At 37.2% G+C, this 23234-nt stretch overlaps 1 protein-coding gene across 3 annotated transcripts; it reads right to left on the bottom strand.

Moving 5' to 3' along the window:
• Positions 1–1932: 1932 nt before the first annotated feature.
• LOC124170487 (chloride intracellular channel exc-4) lies at positions 1933–21814 on the bottom strand. Of its 3 annotated transcripts, none has more exons than XM_046549231.1 (6): positions 21638–21814; positions 13704–13846; positions 12658–12820; positions 12406–12580; positions 9041–9186; positions 1933–3271 (listed from the first exon to the last, which is right to left on the bottom strand). In XM_046549231.1, exons 1-6 carry the CDS (start codon positions 21704–21706, stop codon positions 3191–3193), a joined length of 777 nt encoding a protein of 258 aa, XP_046405187.1. In that variant the 5' UTR covers positions 21707–21814; the 3' UTR covers positions 1933–3190. The 3 variants fall into 3 exon arrangements, with proteins under 3 accessions (XP_046405187.1, XP_046405188.1, XP_046405189.1); XM_046549232.1 differs by having other exon boundaries at positions 9047–9186; XM_046549233.1 differs by lacking the exon at positions 21638–21814 and adding an exon at positions 18130–18332.
• Between the last annotated feature and the right edge of the window lie 1420 nt (positions 21815–23234).

Raw genomic sequence — 23234 nt, 5'->3', positions numbered from 1 at the left:
TAATAAATAATTAAGTTCTCTGTGTCGTGAAGTTGTACCAATGATACACCAAATGAAACTAAACCCCTTCAAACATTTCCCTTGTGCAAGAAAGGCTTGGAAATATTTTTCAAGCATTTCTACTTTAAAATATAAGAAAAGACATGATTTAAATTACTTCCATAAGCGGGAAACAAATTAAACTTTAGAAGCGAAGCTGGAAAACGAAGTCAAAAGGAAGATTACGGAACCTTCGCATTTGTCACATTGTCAGGACCCTTCGGCACCCCCCTGCTGCCCCCTTCTCGCCCCCATAGACTACAGCAATGCCCCCCAGGGGGTGGTAGCACCCACTTTGGGAAACACTGCTCTAAACCAAGCAGTATTGTGTGGGTTGATAATCTGGTGGACCCTCCAAATATCCCTTCTGGATGGCGGACAGCCCACACGAATATTTTGATCTTTTATTTATGGGTAGATTTTTTCAGTCAGTTGTTGATCAAACATAATTGTGGAGGAACTCTTTCTTCATAGTGTCTCCGAAAGAGCTCGTATAAGGGACTGTAAAACACTATCAGTAGAGGAGTTCCAAGTTTTCCTGGAACTTATCTTCCACATGAGGATTATTTATCCACACCAGCTAGCTGACTACTGGAGTACTGATGCAAAATTTGGGCATCATTATTTCTCTCATAACATGCCCCAGGACCCAGGACATGATGGTGAGGCATAATTTGCATTTTACCAGAAATCCGGTGAATGTAAGATCTAAGGGCCCCTTTTTCAAGATTAGGCCTATTGTATAGCACTTTCACCATATTATGTATTGAAAGAGAGCATTACACTCGGCAGAATGTGTATAATTGAGTCCATGGTGGCTGGTAGAAGAAGGCTTTTGTTCCGCCAGTACATAAAATTGAAGCTCTTATTTCATTTTTTCCTTTGACTAATTCTGAATCCTCTGATTAAATTTTGCAGAAAAGTTTTAAGTACTTGTAAATCAAGGTAACAGCCGTGGAAAAAAATTCATTCTCATACATATCAAAACCTTATTTTATCGTAAGTCCAGTATAAGTTATGCTTGCCGAAAAATCCTCGTTTCGTTTGATCTGGGGTGCGTCGTTGTATGTAGATTTCATTACTGCCGTGCTGTTCCATAGCACAGTCAATGTCTTCTCTTATACTTATGATAATTCCCAACACCAATGACAAAAACTCAGCATCAAAGCAACACAAATGGCTATACTGCAAACTTGTGAACATTTGTACTTATTCTGAAATACAGTCAATACATTTTTTGAGCCTGGCGATATTGAAATATGGAGCACTTGAAGTGGTGCCAATTTTTGCAAAAATAGTTAAAATTTTTATTAAAACCATTGATAAACATATATAAAGAACTGTACTTAACACAAATAAAGTAAAAAAAAAAATTTATCGGCTGATTCTGATGACTTTCATGAAAATCGCACCTGCATTGAATGTGTTAATAAGCCTTATTAGTACCTGGCTTGAAGCCTGGGAAAACTTCATTAAAATTCTATCTAGATAAACTCATTATATTCCAGGATTAAAAATTCGCTGAAGCAGCTACATTTCCATTCAGCAGGTCCTCAGTAGACATTTTGCGATAGGCCTAGTTCCAGTCTTACTGGAATTCATGTTTCATTTCAAATCACACCATTCAAAGCCCCATTTTTAGATCCTTTATATTTCCCATTGTGCCACAAAATTTTACTGCATTTGATAATAGTAAAATTATGACAACCCATGCAGTTAAGACATGAACTTGGAAATATTATTTAGAACTCCAAATAATGTGATATAGTCAGGTGCTTCAGCTCATCCCACTGCTAAGATGATGCAGAATCTTGAGTTATAACAAATCTGGGATGTAAATTCTGCCACCAAAAGGGGTGATGACAATTCTTATACATCATTCTAAAGAGATTGTAATGTGTATAAAAATATTCTTTAATCCAAAATATGTACTTCCATTTGGATGCAAAAATAAACAATTTATCATACAAGCAAATTTATTTGGCTAACAAGAATAGTTTTAATGTTTAAAGTAAGAATAATTCCACAGTAAGAAAATAGATGTCTGCATTTTTGAAGATTTTTTTTTCAATTCAATATAAACTATGTCTGCTGGAACACAAATATGCAGGCAACTCAATACCTGCTCAAACTCAGGTAATTTGGAAGGCGAAATATAATAAAATTAACCTTCAGAATTTTAATGAAGGCAAAACACCATAAACAATGCAAGAAGTGAATAATTAGCTTAAATTGGAATAATACTTACATAAGTTATGTAACTTTCATCAGGTAATGGCAATTGAAAATTGTATACAAAGAGCATGGATTATTATTCCTCCAATGACCCCTCTTGGTTTAGAAGCCAGAAAAATACTAAACATTAACTTCATTTCACTAGCCAATTCTGGAATAATTTACTTCTTGGATGCCAAAACAAAAGTAACTGCAGCTGGGAACCAACATCAAAAATTCTTCCTTTGAGAAAGAAATTCTGTACCAAATGTAAGTACATGGAACAGTTAAATTTTACTGGCATAAATACTAATCAAATTAGCAAAATTAGAGCCTTCCAAAGGTGAAAGCTTAGCTACAATGAATATGTACTACAATCACAAATCAATAATATAAACAATGAATGGTATTCATGAAATGTTTCTGGCATTCAAGAATATGAAGCCCTGAATTCAATGGCTTATTATAGAAATCATATGAATCTAAATATGATAGCACAAAACGAACATATATACCTAGGAATCCTTGTAACTATATTTTTGTTAAACCAGAACAGAAGGAAAAAAATAAGTTAGGCCACATAAATGCTATAAAATAGAAAAAAGGTAAGAACAACTAAAATTGCTGGCACAACAGTAAATCAATTCATCAGTGTAAGAATCATTCCATTGAATGGAAGCAAAATACTATGGGGCAACTTCTGCCACATAAATGGTAACAAACAATGCTAACCTGCTTCCATCAATCACAAACAGATTGTGACACTCATCAATCAGCCAACAATAATTCATCAGTTAACTAGAAGGCATTAAATCACATCATCACATATGTGTTATCACATACAAATGTGTTGCCCACCTTAAAATTGTAAGTCAGAGAACGCAAACATTTTCTTATGTTCCAAGTTTAACTAAAAGACAGGATTATAAACAATTTTCTAGTCCATGGAAACTTCAATTGGGATCGAAGTGGTGAATGTCGGGGTTTCCAACTCTTCGTGCTTCTTCATTTTCATGCCCTGGGTCAAATTGTATAAAAAGGCATTAATGAAGACGTTCTTATAAAAAAGAATTCTAGTAAATAGTATGTACACAAGAAAAATTTAGATCACATCTTATAGGCATTCCAGAATAGCAAGTAAGAATAAGCCAACATTCAGCATTGATAAGAAATTCAAATATTAATGAAGCCATGCAATGATTTCTCAAATATTAATAGCACGGAGGTTTTCAAAGACACATGTACAATAGCCTAGATAATTATGAAAAGAAAAATTATGACTACAATTCCCTTATTGCCTTGGCTTACACAAGCAAATAAAATACTGAATAAAAACTAGAATCAATCCTGCTCAACAGTTCAAGAGAAAATAAGATAGCTGACTGGTAACCCAAACATTTCCCACTCCCTAATTAATGAAAAATTGAAATTACCTAGCATTGTAAATATTCACCTTAGTACACATATTCATTCATATGCTCAATTTCCATTAATTATCTAGTTCTATTAATTACTATTTGCTGGCCATATTCGAATCATTATACTTCAACAGAACACGCCATTAACTCTTAGGGTCTCCAATTTTTATCAACATTATAGCATGGGAGTATTTATTCATCTTTAACTCTGGGATCATTTCCCAACAAAAAAATTGTGATTTTTTTCCAATTTAATACAAATTTAAAAAAAACATGGCCTCTCCAACCAATTATTGCATAGTTTTCAGGCTCACTTTACGGTTAAGACATTTAAAATAAATTCTATTTCTTTTATTGTAATTTTCTGAAATTGTTGAGTTTAAACCACCAAAATTAACTTTTCTTAAAAACTCTCATCTTTGAATTGTCCAAAACATTAATTTTACACTACAGTGCTCATTGCTTAAGACCACTGCAACATTGACAGCCACAATAACTTCAGTAGCAACGCCGGAAATATTCGTCATTCATATTATTAAGATATAGGTAAAATGTATTCTGGATCTTAACTGAAAATTTGTTAATTATCAGTTTGTAAAACACTATTATAAAACACTCAAATCATCAACATTAAATAATATGAATTATAGTTGCATGAATTAGGATAAAATTTACAAAGCTATTGATTAAAATTTTCGTGTTTGTTTAAGAATAATTTTCTTTCTTGATGTGAATCACCTCATCTTAAAGAGAATTTACATTTCTCCAAGAAAAAACTCATAGCAAGGATGAAACTTTGCACACATGCATGTAACTGAATACAGTAGAACTTGTTTAGTAGGTTTCCGAAGGGACCGCAAAAAATGAACGTACTATCCGAAAAACGTGCTAACCAGGCAAATAGATAATAACAATCGGGGTAATTGCACTCTGTGGAAAAGTCACCATAATTACAGTTACTTTTGAAAGTTCTCCCAAGATCGTCTTCCCGAGCTCTTTCCACATTGAAAATCAAGAAAATGAGCCCTGCACTGCAAAAACAGTACCATGTGAATGAAAATCAACGTTTCATGGATTTCCCTGAGACAATTACAAAAAAATGGCATTATTCTCCCGTGATTTGTGATACATAAGTTTAAACCTTTTCCCTACTAAGACGTAAATATACGTGTGACATTTCTTGACCCGGGAGACGAAAGCTGTATATTTCCGTCTGAGATTTTCCTGACCAAGAGAACGAAAGCCTTATACATATATACATTTTCTAGCTCTCCCCCTTTTATGACGGTTGCAGGTGTACGACGTCTTTGTTTCGGGACCCAACACTGCAGGGTTCAGGCACCCTCAGAATCCGGGAGCAGGTACCCTGATCCCTCGTCTTTTATTACCCATCTTAGCGGTAAGGGTCATAAAATTGTTTATCCAGTCAGTTTTCGAAATAAATATTTGTTCTTTTCTCAAGAAATATAAACTAAGAATTGAATTCTTTGTCTTTTGAGGTGCGTTTACAATTTTTAAACGAAATGATAAATACGAAAAAACGAAATGATTTCTATGATAAATATTAACTTATATCTTGAGTTTTGTATAAACATCAACATGGAAATTGTTGCTGCATTAAATGCGTTAATGTTGACCATATACTTCATTTAAATTTTGACAATGCTCAGAAAAAAATGAGGAATTAAATTCAAAGTCTACCATTTACGTGCAAGCAACAATTATCCACGTGCTAAATACATATAAGTAATACATAAGTTGACCGCGAACCGATGCCACAGGTATGGTTGTACACCCGGAAAGGAGGGAGCACAACTACTCTCGGAGTCCGAGATAATGCGAAGTCCCTGCGTGGAGGGGTCGTAAAAGCTTCCGCGAGACCCTTCTTAACGAATGTCCTCCAAAAATGTTCCGTACCTCGAGAAAGAAGTCTCTTGGGGCTCAGTACAGCAGTCATGCTAAGACGAAAACTCCGCCGTCTCGAAAGGATTGGGAGGACAAGTTAAGCTACGTAATTTCTTCTTTCTCACAGCATTCTCGGAGAATATGATAACTCTGAGTATATCATTTGGTTGGTTTAAAACATCATAAATATTGGCAAAACTTTATTTACCATTAATCACGGCAACCGCCTTATGCATTCGTTCTAGGTACGAAACCCTATCGACTGTTATATGATATATCGATATTGATATGATGATTAATAGCGCACATAAAGATTATTACAAGCACATTTTCATATTTTAAAGTTTAAATTCACTCAAAAAAAAATTGTCTAATGTAGTCTATTTACTATTTCTTGTGCCAAGATCACGAATTTTTATGTTAAGCTTCACGTGGAGATCTAACGAATCGTCTGCTCCTGCAACACTTGTCAAGCAATGACGCACGTATCCCTCACTTTGAGAAATTCATTTAGATGCACCATTTTTGTACAAAGAGAAGTGTGGGATGAAAGTAAGAGGGTATATGGCTGGTAATAATAAAATAACTTATGAATTCTAAAGTTTAAACACCTTAAAAAATATGAGGAAACGACTTGCGGGTTGCGTCATGACAAGTAATTGAGCGTATTAACCGGAAAGCATCACTATTTAAAACATACTAACCAAACAGTTTTACCTGTATTTTGATCGCATGGTGCTGGGAAGGAGGAAAACGTGCTAAAGAGGAACGTACTAATCAAGTTCCACTGTACTTAGTTACTTGTTTTATGCTGTGCTTTTAAAAAGCATCTAGTTTTTGTTAGGTTTGATTTTGAAAAACCCAGATACAATTATTATTTTCAATTCAATAAGTATCTATCAAGTGTACTTGGTCTTTCCTTCCCCTCACTTCTAGCAGTGGCATAATAGGATGACAATATACTGCCTCAGTAGTTCTACCCAGAGAATAATTTTACTGTATCTACAAATTTCAATAAAAGAATTATAACAACTCACATTTTTGTTTTTCTAAATTGTGTTATTTACTGCAGAAATATTTTGTGCAGTTTTGAAGAATCAGTATTAAAATCCAATTAAATATGCAATGCAAATGAGCAAAACTTGAAATGGCATTAAAAAAATGTTAAATAAATATCTCAGAACCATCAGTAAGAAATATCCTACACTTTATTTTCATCACAATTGCTAGAAAATAATAAAATATAATTGGGTGATAGATTCACTTTCGGAAATCAATACGATTTCATAAGAGAACAATTTTTAAAGTATGCCCAAGATCAGCAACAATAGTTTATTTATCATAAATACTCCCGAGAGCTACTCAAGAGTTAGGTGCTGGCTGACAGATGCATTCAAATTCACTATCACTGTACATGAGATTAATATAAGACATAAAGATATGTTCAAATGAACCAGAATCTATGCAAAGAACACCAGAGAACCAATTAGATGAGTAAAATTCACGCCAGTACTCTATACATCTGATAACTCATAGAATTGATCATATTGTATCACACTGCAGCCTTTTCCAAATCCATTTCATATGCAGTGTTAGATATTATATGAGAGGTACAGATTATTATTGCACATAACTTCATTTCAGAGCATCATGAAAACAATGATGAATGTGAACAGATTTGAAAGATTATGCCGTGAAATTTATTCCATGGAAATCTCTGAGGAAAACTCATTACTCGAGAAAATCATTGCGAAGGCTAGAAATAGGATTAACTCCTAGTCTTTAATAATTGAAACTTGTAGCACCAGTTTCACACACCACAAAAAGAATTAAAGAATACTTAATTATCATCCCAATTATGTACACAACACTCAAACCCCCACAACCTTCATTAATTAATAAAATTCTTTATGTACAGGAAAAAAGTGTGCCATTCTCCTTCAATCAGATAATTATTTTCTTACAATATTTACAAGAGAATGATGCCACCACTTCAAATTATATTATAATTAAGAATGAGTCGCTTCCTAATTTTCTTTGGTTCTTGGTACCGGTCCGATTCTCGTTACTCAGTTTCAAGAAGGAACTCGTATTATCTGAATTAATGGCAAATTTAAATGAACAGCCACAAGAAGTGAACGAAAATAATTTCACTAAAAATGTTAATTAGAAGGTGAGCTCTGTTGAAGAATTCATGATCGACCAATTTTTCACATTACATCAGGCAGCCACTAGTTCTTTCTCCAGGTTTTGACTTTAAAAATTCAACATTTTTCACCTATATACTCTTTTTTTGGCAAAAAATACTGCCTGCAGTACTGAACAGGCATTCATTGAAAACAGTAGAGGTCAATGTTGATTTTGAAGGCGTGCATAAAATATGCTTGGAGCACAGTTACAGAGCACAGGATAAACTGAGTGGCCGTGAGCTAACGCAAAATTGTAATGCAATGTTGCATTCTGCAGGATAACCATACTTTTCAATGCCTTGCATAGTTTTATCAACTTACGAATAACATCTCGGAACGCATCTTGCTCGTATGTTGAAGAATTACTGTATATGTACATGATTCAATCTTAAGACCACTTTCCGCCGGCTGCCGTTCACAGCACAGCACACGGTGTTACAGAGAGTCGTCTCATCTGAAAGCTGCCTGAATTTCATGAGACAGCGGCCGCCGAAAAGTAGTATTGTCTGAAAACGGCCTCAATGTAGCATTGTCTGTATATCATGCTTAGAAGGCGCATCGCTGAGCCAGATTGAAATGGGTACAATGCCATCAACGATGCAATTCGACTTGTTTGACATAGAGACCTATGGTAAGTTGAAAGAACGATGCCATGCCGTGGATGGCGGCAGGCAAAAAGTCAGCTCGTTTGAAGGCTATGGAAATGTTACAATGTTGGTGAGAGCAAAAAAATGACGAACCCTTAAATGTGCATGTTAGTGAGCAACTCTCAAAAGAAAAAAACGTGGACGCCATGCAATTGCAAAGTAATACATGCGTTTTTTTAATTTTTTTTATTTACTTTTTGGCCTTGAATACGCTGCAGACCATTTCGGCTTTGGGTGCTAAATTCATTTCCTCGCCATCATTCCGAGCCGGTTCCAAAGTACCGACTTTATGCAATCGGTTCTCGATACCGGTTTTACAGGCAAGTGCAGGCAGTACCAAGAACCGTGTGCCGGAACTGACCCATCTCTAATTATAATGTTTAACTTCACCAGCAGTGATTTTCCTGAGCTTGGCATCAACCAAGCAAACACAATTTAACACCTAAGAGAAATATATTATATTTAAAATTGAAAAATGTTGTTAGCCTGACATCTGGCCAGCTATACTAGAAGCAGCAGCCACCATTTTAAAATTTCTATAAACAACTAAGTTGCTCAAGAAAATTACTGCCAGCAAATAGGGGGTAACTTATAATTAGGGAGGATTAGTAAGATTAAGTGAACTGACCCCCACCTGCTGCAGCTTATAATGGTTGATAATATCTTGGTCTGCTGGGCAGCTTTGCGTAAAGGCATCTAACTGGTACATGTGATACATATACTGCCATAGATGGACTAATTCCGAAGGGATCTCAAAGTCTACAAAGTATTTTCCTGAAAGAAAATATAAATAAATATGAATTTATGCCTCAAAATACTATAAAATATATGTTAATGAAATAATACATCACTATGGAAATGAAGTTAAGCACAACTAGAGTTCAAACCTCCTCATTTCCAAGAAAATAGGTTAACCCTTTCATACCGAACGTTGGGTGGAGCCGACAGGAATATTTAAACCCATAACACCTGACATCAGGTATAGCTGTCGCAGATTTTTCGACACAAACGACCGGATGTCGGCTCTAGCCGATGAGAGGGAAGGGAAGCGACTGCTGAGGTGGCAATTGTTGGATGCCTTCATGCCCAGCCTGAGATCCAGCTTAGCACGATTAGCTGCTCAGCAGCTTTCGGCTTCTCCTTGGCAATTATGCCCGACCCTCCCACTCATTTATGATCATCCTCACCGAAGGAATCCGCTGGGAAGTTGTTATACTGCCAATGGCTTTACTATGATGTAATAGGGTGGTTTTCCTATTACTTTTTCATTGCCTAAATCGAAAGATTATTACTCCTGGAGTACGTATTTCACGCTTTTAGATTTTTAAATGATGATATCTATTTTTCACGATTAAATGAAAAGTGAAAATTTTCAAGCATGCGAAAACGAGACGGGTAACTATGAATGCCGGGAAAAACTCTGTGTGACGTCGTTCTGGTTCCCCTGCCGCAAATGAGGTGACCTTGGGGCGAGGCTCTGAGTGCTGATACGACGCAGCATGCTAGCAGGTAGCAGAGTACCATGCTAGCCGGTAGCGCTTGGCTTTAATAAGGATTATTAATACCTTATCAAATGAAGAAAACTTTCCGACCTTAGCCAGTTTTAATAGGTGATTATTAAGACATGTTTCCCTGAGCTCTGTGCCTCATGCATGCATTGGTAATCTCAGACGACCTATAACTCCGATCTAATCGTATAGAAACTAGGTCCCTGTGACGTCACGTGGAGTGGCATCGCATGGGCGCCAATCTGGCCTTTTTCAAATGAGGATAAAATTGACCCTTGCCATTCATCTAAACCAATATTTCTAAAACCAAATAATTTGTATATTATGAATACACTAATTGTGGGTAGTGAATCGCAATCAATGCCTTTCGTTTTCTTTGATGAAGGAAACTAACCTATTGTTGCATACAGCAATTTTTTTATACTTTGAAATGAATTCTTCATTTTTTCTGTGTGTAAACAATTTGTAAAAGAAATTTTAGGGTTAAAAATGACAGACTTCTGGACTTACAGTCTTAGTATCTTGTGTTCACTAACTTTGCTGTTATTAACTCTAGAAATGCATTTAAAATTCCACAATACTTGACAAAATGTTAGCAATTCTTTTCGAAGAGTAAATAATTGAAAATTAAATGCAACATTCAGTTGAAAAATCACTGTTAATGCAATAGGTTGACCCCTGACTCTTGCTAAGATAGGGTTAGAGGGTCTAGTCTAGTGACCGGGGTAAGGGACGGGCAGCCCTTTGAGTTGGGTCCCAAATCTGAGGGACGAGAATACCAGGGTAACTACTCCCAAAAAAAGAGCTCTGTAGAGAGAGGTTTAAAATATCTCGTAGCACGGAAAACATTTTCCTGTTGTAGGGCTGGCAGGATAGGGTTAATATGGTGATCACACACATTATCATAATTTTTTTAATGAAAATTCCTCATTAATGTCAGTTGAAAATCTTGACCCACCAAAAAAGGAGCATTAAGAATTTGAATTACAGGTATTCCAAGGCTAAATACTGCATACTACGATGAAAGCTTGATTTAGCAAGTGCTCATAATCACCGGAAAATTGCCCCCTTTCTCTATCCAAAGGTGTAGGACAAGGCCCTTCACAGTTGCATTGCACAAAGCTGCACGAGAGGCAGTCATAATTAGACGCAGTTACATGAGCATGAGGCTTAATTGCTTCATCCAGACTCTCGCAAACATTAAAAATCCTAATGGCAAGTAACAAGTGATTTTGCCATTGCGCATCACACGGCCACAAATGCACAGTTCTTGGATTAATAAACTTAGAGCCACAGATATTTTTGTACACAAGGTCACCCTGGTCCTGCATGCGGACCGAGTTTTCTCCCTGTTTTAGCATCCAGCAGCCATTGCTATGAGTGAGCCGGCATATAGGCATACTAGTCCAAAGTGCAAGTCTACGAGATGACCCGCTCATGATCGCCGGATGTCGGTCCAGGGGTAGATAAGAGGGTTTTTTGGACCTTCCCTTGGGGAAGACTAAAAGGGTATGCCTAGCTTGGCTCGGGGCTGAGTTGTGGCGTGGCGACTGGCTGGGCTGGATCAGCCAAGAGGCTGGGGACATATTTGTTCATTCTTAAAGGGAATAAAGTCACTGCTTTTTTTATTCAGAGTGACTCCTTTTATTTCCCGCACCAGATCCTTCCATTGGAGAGACGCTCGTATTGTCGCTAATATCTCGTTTTGAAGCCAGGTGGTCATTCTGTCAAGCTGTGGCCTTGCACTTGAATGAGTGAGGTTACATGCATTGTATTCATGATGCTAAGACATTTAGGGGCTAATGAAATAAACATCTTACTCCTATCTTCAAAGCTATTACTTCTGCTGTCACCAGTAAAATGTGTGACCCCAACTGACTTTCAAGTAAGCTCTGTACTTCTTGGCCTCACAATATAGATATTTTTTATATGTTTCTCATTGGCCTTTTCATTGCACATTATTTATTCAGTAAATATATTTATTAGATTAAAATATTTATCTATGGTAACATTATTTCCTCAATTTCATTTTCTTAAAGTGAAGCCTATAAGGCTACCAAAAACTTGCAATGAAAGACATTAAAAGTGATAAATAGCAATGGAAGACGTGCAAAGCTTAGGCATTGAAAAATTAAGGAAAATACCACAATGCCCGAATTCGAATCTGAAATCTTCTGATCCATAATAGCAAGCATTATCAATTGTGCCACAGGACCCCCAATTTTGTTGCGAAGAATTAAATCATTAAGATTATTGTTGAAAATGAGCAATTCATACAAATTTTAAATGTCAAAAACAGTGGCTCATATTAGCTCTGAAGAACTATAAATAGCATAAAAATGCATAGTCATTTGGTTCTAACCTGTAGTGCAAAATTTAAGTTGATATTCAATTGCTAAGTGGTTTTGATTTGAGTTGCAAGAATGTGCCAGGAAGGACAAACAGACAGGAAAGATACTGTAAAGACATGGTAAAATAAGATTACCTGCAACCCTGATGTGCTGTAACCTAGGCATCAGTTCACAGTCAAAGCAACAGATGGTATCCCCAGTCAAGAACCTTGTTCCCTTTTTTCCCATATGTTCATCTATTTTTCTTAGGTGCATCATCAGATTGTTCATCTTAGTTTCATCCTTTTTCAACAGCATTAGCTTTAATTTCTGTAAATGAAGGTCAAATTAGAAAAGAGACACGCCCACAAAATATTATTAAACAGAGCAATGGAACGAAAACATACACCATAAAGATTTTCAATCAAGGTAGCAACTTCCTTATCTTGCACAAAAAGATTATGGCCACCAGGCACATTTTTCATTATGTGTCTTTCTATCTTTTCATTCTCCAAAACTGCCAGGCCATTGTCTATAAGGATTGGGGGAGGAGTTGCTTCAAAATTTGTCCTAGAAAGAAGAAAAAACATAGGCTGATGAACCACACTCCATACAACCTACAATAAAAATGATGAATTACATCCTATTTCAGAAAATATTAAAACCACTGAGAAATAATACTATAAAAATAAATACTCCCATTCACAAAATAATCCTTAAGGCATTCTTAACAGAATAACTTTAAATGAAGCAATACTATCTATATGATGATGTTACTTCCCTGCAAAAGATACATTGCAACTGCAGGTGTTAAGAGTAAACAGAAAAAGAAATGATTCTCGCATTTTACTGGGAGTCATTCAGCATGACATTTCATTATTGAATGCCTCCACTGAAAATGCAGAAAATGAAGAAGCCTCTACAAACTTGCCACTGCAGCCCTCTGGAAAAATGTAAAGGTCACAGAGGGGCCTCAGTGATCTAAAAAGCGTGCTATTGCACTTCCTGAATACAGCATTGGATTGAATGAAAAATGAAGCTCAGATTAGTGCCATGTCAAAGAAATATCTGTTCATGATTTGACATGGTCCTCCAATCTTGTACCAAAGACTCTGATAAAAATTACAAGATTAAGTGCACCATGAAAGTGAATATTTATTATGCAGAGATACCTGGCAAAACAATATGAATTTTTGACCCCATTCACATCAATATTAAAAGACCAAATCTAAAAACTCAAACAAATTGAGGATTCTAGATAATTCTGCAAAGATCTCAGCAAAAAATTGTACAAATATTTTAATTTTGTAGTAGTTTGACTGCACAAGTAAATTGACAACTGATGAAAATTCAATGTGTGTTAGGACTCATCGGCAATAGTAAATAAAAAAATATCTCTAATGAGGACCCAATGCATCTATTATTCAGTCAGTCATACAATGATTATTCTCACCTAAAATCTGGAGGGGGCTTTTGCATGTCAACTGTGGTGACCTTTAGGCTGATTGTTTTCAATTCAGCCAAAAGGTACAAGTCCATGAAGTACTCTTGGCAAAATAGGCATGCACCTTTTCTCCTTCCGTCTATTGTGGATGCCTGAAACAATAAGATAAGATATGTGACTCTGCTTTAGCCTCTCCTAAAGAATGAAATATAGAAAATTTTTACTGAACACATGACATTATTACTTGATGAGGTAATTTAAGGCTGCTGATTTAAATCTGAGGTGAGGAAAGCCAATGAATAGAACTTCAAACTGCATAGAAACTAAGAAGAGTAATTACTAGTTTCCATTACCACTTCAAAATTTTCAATTTGAGAGTTCACATACACATACAAAATCATTGATAGACCTGTATACAAACAAGAGAATGAACACAAGGGAATTTCTTAAATGCATTGTTTAACCGAAAGCATGATAAGCAGCAGAATAATCAAGCTTAAAATCTGGCCTCCAAGTCCTCCCAAAAGCAATCAAAACCCACTTGGATGGACAACAAACTAGCCAATCAATCACTGACATTGCACAGGGATTAAAACTGAAGTAGGAAACTTGCTCATGTGTTAGCACACACATATATTTAAGGACATGATTAATTGATAGGATAAAAAAGGGACATCATTTTTTTCTGCTCAAATTATTGATAGGAAAAATGACCAACCATGTCAAATTCCCCCTCAAGCACAGTTATTTACAATCATGTTGCATTATGAAACAATTTGAGAGCGGTCTAAGAAGTAATGTCTTCGAGCAGTTCCATTACATAATCTTAAGCATACTCATATTGTAGTTGTCGAGTATCAAATTCATAAGTATTCATGAAAAACAATTGATTCGTTTTCTTTCATTTATAAAGAAAAATAAATTGGCTTTTTTATCTTCTTTTTTTAAATTCCCTCTAGCATATTGTAGCTGCCAAATAATGAAAGAATATAGACTCAGGATTTTCATAAATTACTATAAGGGAATGCCGGATATATATAGAAGTCAAAAAAAGTACCTACTATATGAAGAAGATACTGTATCTCTAAAACTTGCTTTCAATAATTGGAGTTCATATTAAGTCATTCTTCCTACCAGAGACGATCATTTGTGGCAATAAGGTAATTTCCCTGATAAGGAATAATAGATACTTTATCGGCTTGATGTCAAAGTGTTTGGTTGAAAACTTAACTGAAGAAAATGGTAAAATATAAAAGCATTGTAAAATCACAACATCTCAAATAAGCCTATATAAAGTGATGTTATACGATCACAGGATAGTAATTGATTCAATCCTTGATTTAATTCAATATGACTATTTTTCTATCAAATGCGACCCCACGGAATGGGCTGTTTCATCATCACATTCCTTATAAATCGTATAATACTTTTTCATTCATCGACTTGCTCATCATCATTATTCAACAATCCTAAGATGCATCTCACCTTTCCGCTAGCCTTTTCACTTGGCTATCAAACAGAAATTTGCTACTTGCATTTGAGGCCTTCGAAGTGATTGAGGCCTAGAGATACCTCCCAATTTTCACAATGGTGTAACCCTTATGTTTCATTGGAATACTTCCCTATAACCCACAGGGATTGCCATGGATGGATTGAGAGGCTCTATGAGGGGAAGGTCGATTAAGTATTTTTTATTGCACCCTTATTATACCAAGGGTATTTAACACTAACTTGCAATGGAAAAACAAGATCATGATTACAATTTTTTCAATTTACCCAGGTATCCCAGGGCAGAGAGGGATAGCCTGAGAATACGTAATTGCAATTGAGTCTCTAAGTAAGTATTTCTAAAATTTATAATGCAAGGGAAGTTATTCCATCACTTGGGTTAGGGTTGGGATTATATACTTTGGTGTCAGCGATGATGAATGGTCAGCTTAGTAATATGTCCTACTCTTGGGTGTTAACGCGTTTTATTAATGTTTCGGGAGCATTTATGAAAAAATTTGAACATCATTTGTGGGAGAGGACATCCACACACGATGCTTTCAGTTTTTAAAAACAAATGCCTATTCGCTATATTATGGAGTAAGTACAGTGGCCGATCAAAGAGTACAGTTCAGCCCATTCCAAAAAGTTCTGTTTGCCGGGAAAGTGAACAATCTTTGAAAAAATCTTACAAAAAGTACCGTTGAAATAAATATTTCGATTTTGGAAAAACTGAAATTAATTCTTTACGAGGGCAAATCATTCCAAGCCGATGATGCATCACAACGAAGGCTATAAATACGCAGAACATTTTACAAACAGCCGATATCTGCGGCTACTAGACTATAAAATGAACTTACTTTCCACGAAAGAAACACATAAAAGATAGTAAAAATGTATTCATTTCCTGTGTTTCTATGAAACATCGAGTGCTGACGAGAGATTTTACGTCGTAAGCTTCAAGAAACACACTTTAATAAGGACGGGAAAATCGATGACGACATCGTCAGTTCCCAGTCTTCGATAAATATATTTCTAAGACTTCAAATACCTCCCATCTTCTACGCTCATACACGCGAACGCGATAAGTTTAAGACCCGCGACCATAACTTTGCGATCCCCCGAAAGAAAGCGCACCTTCCCTCCTCCAACTTTTTGCTGGAATTCTTATATTTATCTGCAGGGTTGCGTCATCCGTTGACTCTTCGCGCGATGACGCACCCGCAATAACCGCAACGCATACGCTAAACGAAAAAGCTCCAAAACCACACACGTCTGCGGGTGATTTTCTTAGTTTCTCAGTACCCAGACTGCATCTCTAAGCTACTCAAAACGCTGACGCTTTTCAACGGCACTTTCACTTTCGCCGAGTAAGGATCCCACAGCGAACGAAATACACATTTTAGATATTCCTTAGACTGAACTTTAAAGAATGACTGCGAATAATGAGATGTCCTTGAATAGCGAGCGCAGAAAAGAGCACAGTATCAAGAAAATGCCACAATGCACTAATTAGCCAACTTCATCGTGGCAAAGTGTTCCACATGTAAGTTATCGCAATCTTGAATTTATGCTACCATGGAATCTGGTGGACAAATGTTCCAGCGATCTTAGAAAATAATACTACCAAGAATTGCGGAGCATAAACACTACATGACGACCTCGAAATGGCCGTACTCCTTCGTACTATGTAGATCATACGGGCAATTGACCGAGTTTCTGCCAACTCTCACCCTCGCTACCGGACGTACTGGTTCTACCAGTGGATGCATTGTATGTCATGTACTTTCTTGAACCCTATGGATAATACCTATGCGCCAGCAATGGGGCTCCATATTCATCGCACGATCTCATAACTTAAGGGATATAAAAATCACTTGCAATCTATTTGCTTTACAATGCTTAAATTACTTTTATACTTACAACAAAGTGAACTACATGAGAACTATTCAAATTGTGAAAGGCTTTCGCGAAGTCTTCCCATCCGAATGGGCATCAAAAAATAAATCTTCCCTAAAAACGTCTTCGAAACATTAGGATGAAGTTTTGAAAATAAAAATTGGGAGATATCAAACAATTATCTAATCCTAATCATTATTTTCAATTTAGCCAAAAGGTTATAGGAAGTCCCTTCTTGCCTCTTCTAATAGATTTTATAATGAGGATGCCTGAGAAACCTTACTGCAAGAGCACGCTTGTGAAAACCAAGGATAAGCTAAACTCATTCAAATGGTAAAATTCTATAATCCCGATGAATAAAAAATATAAAAGTACTGTGGTAGATTAAGGGAGAAGGGGCGGCTGCCCCCTCAGAAAAAATGAAAAGACTGCAGGCGGAGGAGGCGGCTCTCCAATGAAAGTTATATCAACAGCTTCCAAAAAAATGCTTTTAACTAATTTGTGGATGTTTGAAATCCACTTGCCTCTGCATACCAAACTGTAGACGCATTATCGCATAGAGTTACTTCTGGCCGCCAAACCGCCGCGGAAAGTGAAAATCACCTCCAATGAATGACCTTTATCAGAGAGGAGTCGCCTCGCCTTTACCCACCCCTGATCATGACAAAGACGCAGTGAAGCATGCAACAGGGCCAGCTTGTCGGTATGGAAAGTACAGGGAGCAAACACCTGGCTGATCAAACTCCATTCAAGGGTACGAATCTTGAAGAAGGGATCAATGCTATCTGTTTAAATCCACATGCTACCTTGCGAGCCACCTCTAGGGTGCCTGGCAGGTGGTGACCAAGGGATATCTAGGGATATAGGCTAACTTTGGGAGGCATTCAAGTTTTAAACGGAAAATATTAATGGGAACCATGCTCATAACTCTATAAAATATTCTATATTTCAATTAATGTTTATTTGCTCAAATGGGAAATTTGAACTGACACCAAGGACAGCATAAGGTGAAGGTAATCAAAGTTCACACGTGAGTCCAAATGGTTACCCTTATTTTTGGCAGGAATTGATGGTACACGGGTTGTAGTTCCTAACCCATGGATAACCGCTCCCACTCTCTTGATAGGGCTTTTCAACATCCAGGATGCCATCTATATATTTCAATGTTGGTCATCATTGATGATCTATTTAGCTTCACCATCCGTCCTTAGGACGCTTCATAATGAATCAATTGGAGACTTGAGCAGCCAGAATAGAACTCTAGTAGACAGAATATCATTTTAATAGGGAAACCAGATTTTAGACCACTAACTTAAAGGCAGACATAAGATAAGCAGCCTCTTCCTATTGAGGGAATATATTTAGCTCTCCAAGTAATAACTAAAAGTTGGCGGATACTTTAGTTCAGGTGTAGACAACATGGCAGCTTTCTTGCCTCAGTTATTGGCCCAATAAATCATTTATATGAAAATAAAACATAGCTGGTAATAATTCATTACTATATACTAATAAATTCACGCACACGTAAGCATAGCATTGTCGTCACCACAGAAAAAACTATTTTTATCGTGAAGGAAAAACGTAAACCCTAAAAAAATGAAGAATAACACGTTATCCATGACATTAAATTTTTCTTCGCCACATAACAAGCCCTAATTTCAAGGTGAAAGTGTTGCATCAATTATCGCGAAGCGAAAACGAGAGTGAAGATGAAAGATGCACAGCACGAAGCCGGAAAGACAGCAGAATGGACCGTTCTACACCAGAAAATTTTTGAAATCTCGTAAACAGGTAACACTCCGCCAGCTTATGTGAACTTGATTCACGGGATATGAGATAGCGCCAGCAAAGCATGACATTCAGTCTCGATCGTTCCAGGTCGTCGCGAGGAATTAGTGTGAATGCGTGATTACTAGATAGTCCACGAGGCGGTAGCTCACATGGGCATAACATGGTCTTGAAGGCGAAATTAAGCATGATGTGGCGGGGGTGAGGTCGGCGCTCCCGCCCCACTGACATCCTTTCTCCTCTTCTGTGCAACGTTCACCGCCCGCGCAAGCGCCCAGCCAGCGGTGTCGGCAGCGAGCACACCGAGGCATGGGTGGCGGCGGCAGCGGGCCGCTGGCGCCGAGCGAAGACGTTGACAGCGCGGCGATGGGCCAAGGAGGGGCACGCGGCAGTACAAGGGGAGGCGTAGGCCGCCGTTCGCGACTTCAAAGAGTGACGTCACCCTCATACCTTCGCTGGGGGAATTGTTGAGGCAATCGCAAACTTGAGAAAAGATACGACCAACCCATATATCAAAACCGCGAGGCCACGGGATTGCATAATATTAGGATGACTCGATTCTTCTAGAGAATCCCAAGTCTTGCCCCGGATGCATCACACCAGTGAGACAACCGAGCGCCAAGGAAGTTCACAGTGGGATGCTTAAGGGTTGAAGCTAAAAAGATTATACCCCCTGAAGTGAAGATAATACTTGAAATATCTATTTGAAACAAACGGATGCGTTCGTTTTTAAATCACCCACCGAAATGGGCAACGAATCTCCAATCCTTTCGGTTGAAAACTAACAAATACTCGATTTGAATATCTATAGATATAAATTCATCCCATTCCAATGACTGCGCATAAAGCCAAAAGCAAATAGAACGTTCTTCTTCACAAAGCAAGACTTCTACAGAAGATGTGTATCATAGGAGTGGGCGTTGCCGTAAATGCAACAATGGTAAATTAAACATTTTTAACGGGGTACTGAAACAGTGTTCCGCAAGAAACCATAATTACATTTGAGCTGGTATATAGCGCGAAAAAATACTAAGAACTTCGAAGCATACGTCCACTATGTAATTAAAGAAACAAAAACATCGGAAATTTACAATTCCTAGGAACAGATATGGTAGTGATGGCAACCTAAAAGCGGCATCACAGATTAGTCGATAATCAGAAGGAAGTTCATGCGGCAGGGAAAACCCAAAACCTCAACGCCACATTTATAAACAAGTGATGATGACAAAGGAAACGAAGGAAAGTGCGCCGACAACGCCCAAGACTACGTAGGGCAGCAGGTGGAATCTCGTGGTAATTGCGGTCAGCAATAATCTTGTCAGCTCGATTAATAAGTAAATGATCGGGGCTAAATACTAACAAAATTACAAAGGTTTAGATTTGGCAGCTAAGGTTTCGTGCAACACCGGTGGCGTTCATAAATGAGAAATAAGAAGGAAAGGCTAGGAATGAGCGAGAAGAAATGGCAAATGATCCATCGCACACTTTTGGGAACCGAAACGTCCGAGGACCAACGAAGCTCTAAGGAGATTGCCATGCTGAGTAAACAAGAGGCAACCAAGTCAAACCTCCCAAGGTTTATTCATGCGCCTTCCAAGATGACTTCATCGCGAAAAAATTAACCACTTTATCTTGTCTTTCGAATTATCACGAGATTCTATACAAACGGTACACGTGAAGATATTTATGATTAAAAGCAAAGCTAATGGTAAACAAAACATAAAGTGAAATTAAAAGACCCGGTTGGCAGCAAATTAAACAACCCGAGGTAGGAACGAGTGAGGCAGGCATTCGCAGTCACATTTATGGCACATGTATTATGAACAAGAGAAAACGCTACGTACCAGTGAGAGAGAAAACTACATGACCCAAAGCAGGTCATGGAACCTTATGATAGAACAGGTTTACGAGGAATCCTCACAACATGAATACGTTCGATCACTTGTCCAAATAAGAAGGAAAAGAAAGTTATTTACATTCGGAACAATGTAAACCAGTGACTTGAGCCGATCATTGTTTTCACGAAGGACAATAAAAAAACATATGGGATAATATAAGCGTATAATACGACATAAGTCTCAAGGATCACCTAACTGCCCACAGAAAAAAATCATACACCACCTCAGCCACACGTAAATAAATATTTAAAAATTCATGAGCGAGGCGATACATGGGTTCGATCACTTCCTTAACACGTAGTACCTTCTCCGAAACACTTGGAACTTACGAACGAATGACCATAGGCTCAATTTCCAAGATAAATTCCTTCTAAAGTGTATGACTAACCAACAAGATGCAAGAGGAAGAGGAAATACTTTCCCGCAAGCAATATATAACATGGATACAAACTCGCGACAAGGAGAAGGCCGAGAAAGGAGGGGCAGCGGAGAAAGTTGGGTGAAAGAATGTCCGAGAATGGCAGAAAACGACATGATACATAATGCACGACTTCTGAGTGAAATTAGAAGTATATTCACAGGTATGCAATGCATAGCTACATTCGATCGTAAAAGCAACGCACATGATAAATAAATAACTTTGAGGACATCAAAGGGCGGGAAAACCACACTCGACCTAACATAACAGTAATTGTAAACATATACTCAATATGAAACTCAATTCAGCACACGTCGCAGTTTGATGGTACTCGAATCATGCCAAACAGTGACAACAGAATCTCCGATGCTCGTCTTACAACAATGCCTTCTAATATTGGTTAACGTCGGTTACACCTTCACTAATGACAAGAAGTATTAATAACACCTTACCTTAATAATTAATTCAATTTCCGGCACTTCTCCATTTGAAGCTCCGTTGGAGACAGAATCTTCAGCCATATCACTAGTTTTTAAATGAATTATTCACAACTAAGTTCACTGTTCGCACTGACCACCATAAAAAGCTGGTGTAAAAGGAAATGCTCAAGATTCAGTTTCGGTCTGCGCAGGACAAATGCGCACAAATGAATTCCGAAAGTGAGCGATACACGAAGGCCTCCTGGTGGCCTCAACTCAAAGTTCGTAGCGCGCGCACATCTCATGCTTCTTATTTCAAATTCGCAGAGCATATTTGATGGTATAATGTTCAATTGAATATTTTGAATGCGTTGAAGCCGCAAATAATAGTTTATAGCCAAGTCATGTATTATTTATAAAACTCTCTTCTCATACTTATGATCTTGATTGACGGGAATCGGCCATTGAGGACAAAAGAGATGTCTAGTAATATGTACGATGACTTTTTCAGGACAACGCTGACGGTCATCGAGAGAATACTTGGTACATCTCTATGGTATGTTTAAAGCACCTTTTGTGTAAATTTTCAGTGGGAATAAATATAACTAAATGGAATTTCCTTGTGAGTCCCGATCGTCGTATTACGCTGCTGATAAAGATTTCCCCGGTGAAAACTTAAGTGTGGTGCATTGCCAATAGCCCTTGTTTTTCATTAACTCATTATCTGCCCTTAAGAATTCAATGGTCGTGATGTAACTTTTCATTTACTGTGAATCGCGTATGAGGTTTGAGTTTGCATGTTTGAGTGTGCTTAGTTCCCGCATAGCACAAAATATCTTATAGATGTCTACAAAATATCGGGAGCGTCATTAGCTAATATCGAGAAAACATATTCTAATAACTTCTAGACATTTTGTAGATTTCCGCTTTTCTGACAAGATATCTTAAGAAGATATTTTATAGACATTCATATTCAAATTGGATCCACTCATAAAATTCAGGATAAATGACTCGAATATAATGTTTCGGTATAATAAAGTTTATTTTCCAACTGAAAGCCTTCTGGTGGAGCAGGGGGTGATGATAGGGTGTCTTCTGAGCATTCTTCCTGAATATTGGAACCTCTGGCTTTCGCTTTTTTTCTAATAGGGGCTTCCTCCTCTGATTCCAAATGTGAAGTTTTCAACAGTAGCCATACTTTCATAGAATGGATATATTCTTGACATCTAGTAGACATTTAATAACAAGCTATTTTAGCATTAAATCGCTTATATAAACATTTTTCAGAAGAGTTGCATTTGCTTTTTAGTGCATAGGCGTACAACGACTTTACCTATCAATCCAACAAAAAGCATAACAGTTGCACTTTTTTTGAGATTCGGGTGTTTTCGGCTAATTTCGCTGGACATATACAATAATAGTATCTGCTAAAAAAGTATGTATTCTAGACATCTAGTAGATATTTAAAATATCCTAGACATAGAAGATATTTTCTTGATATCAAGTGAATATTTAAAACATCCAAGACATAGAAGACATTTTCTAGACCACTAGTAGACATTTAAAATATCCAAGACATTGTATGCACGATCTAGATACCTACAAGATATTTTGTGTTATATGGGTTTGC

The sequence above is a fragment of the Ischnura elegans genome, chromosome X (genome assembly GCF_921293095.1).
Source record: "Ischnura elegans chromosome X, ioIscEleg1.1, whole genome shotgun sequence".
Taxonomy (NCBI): domain Eukaryota; kingdom Metazoa; phylum Arthropoda; class Insecta; order Odonata; family Coenagrionidae; genus Ischnura; species Ischnura elegans.
The sequence above is the reverse complement of the archived record's forward strand: the minus strand, read 5'-3'. Positions and strand labels throughout refer to the sequence as shown.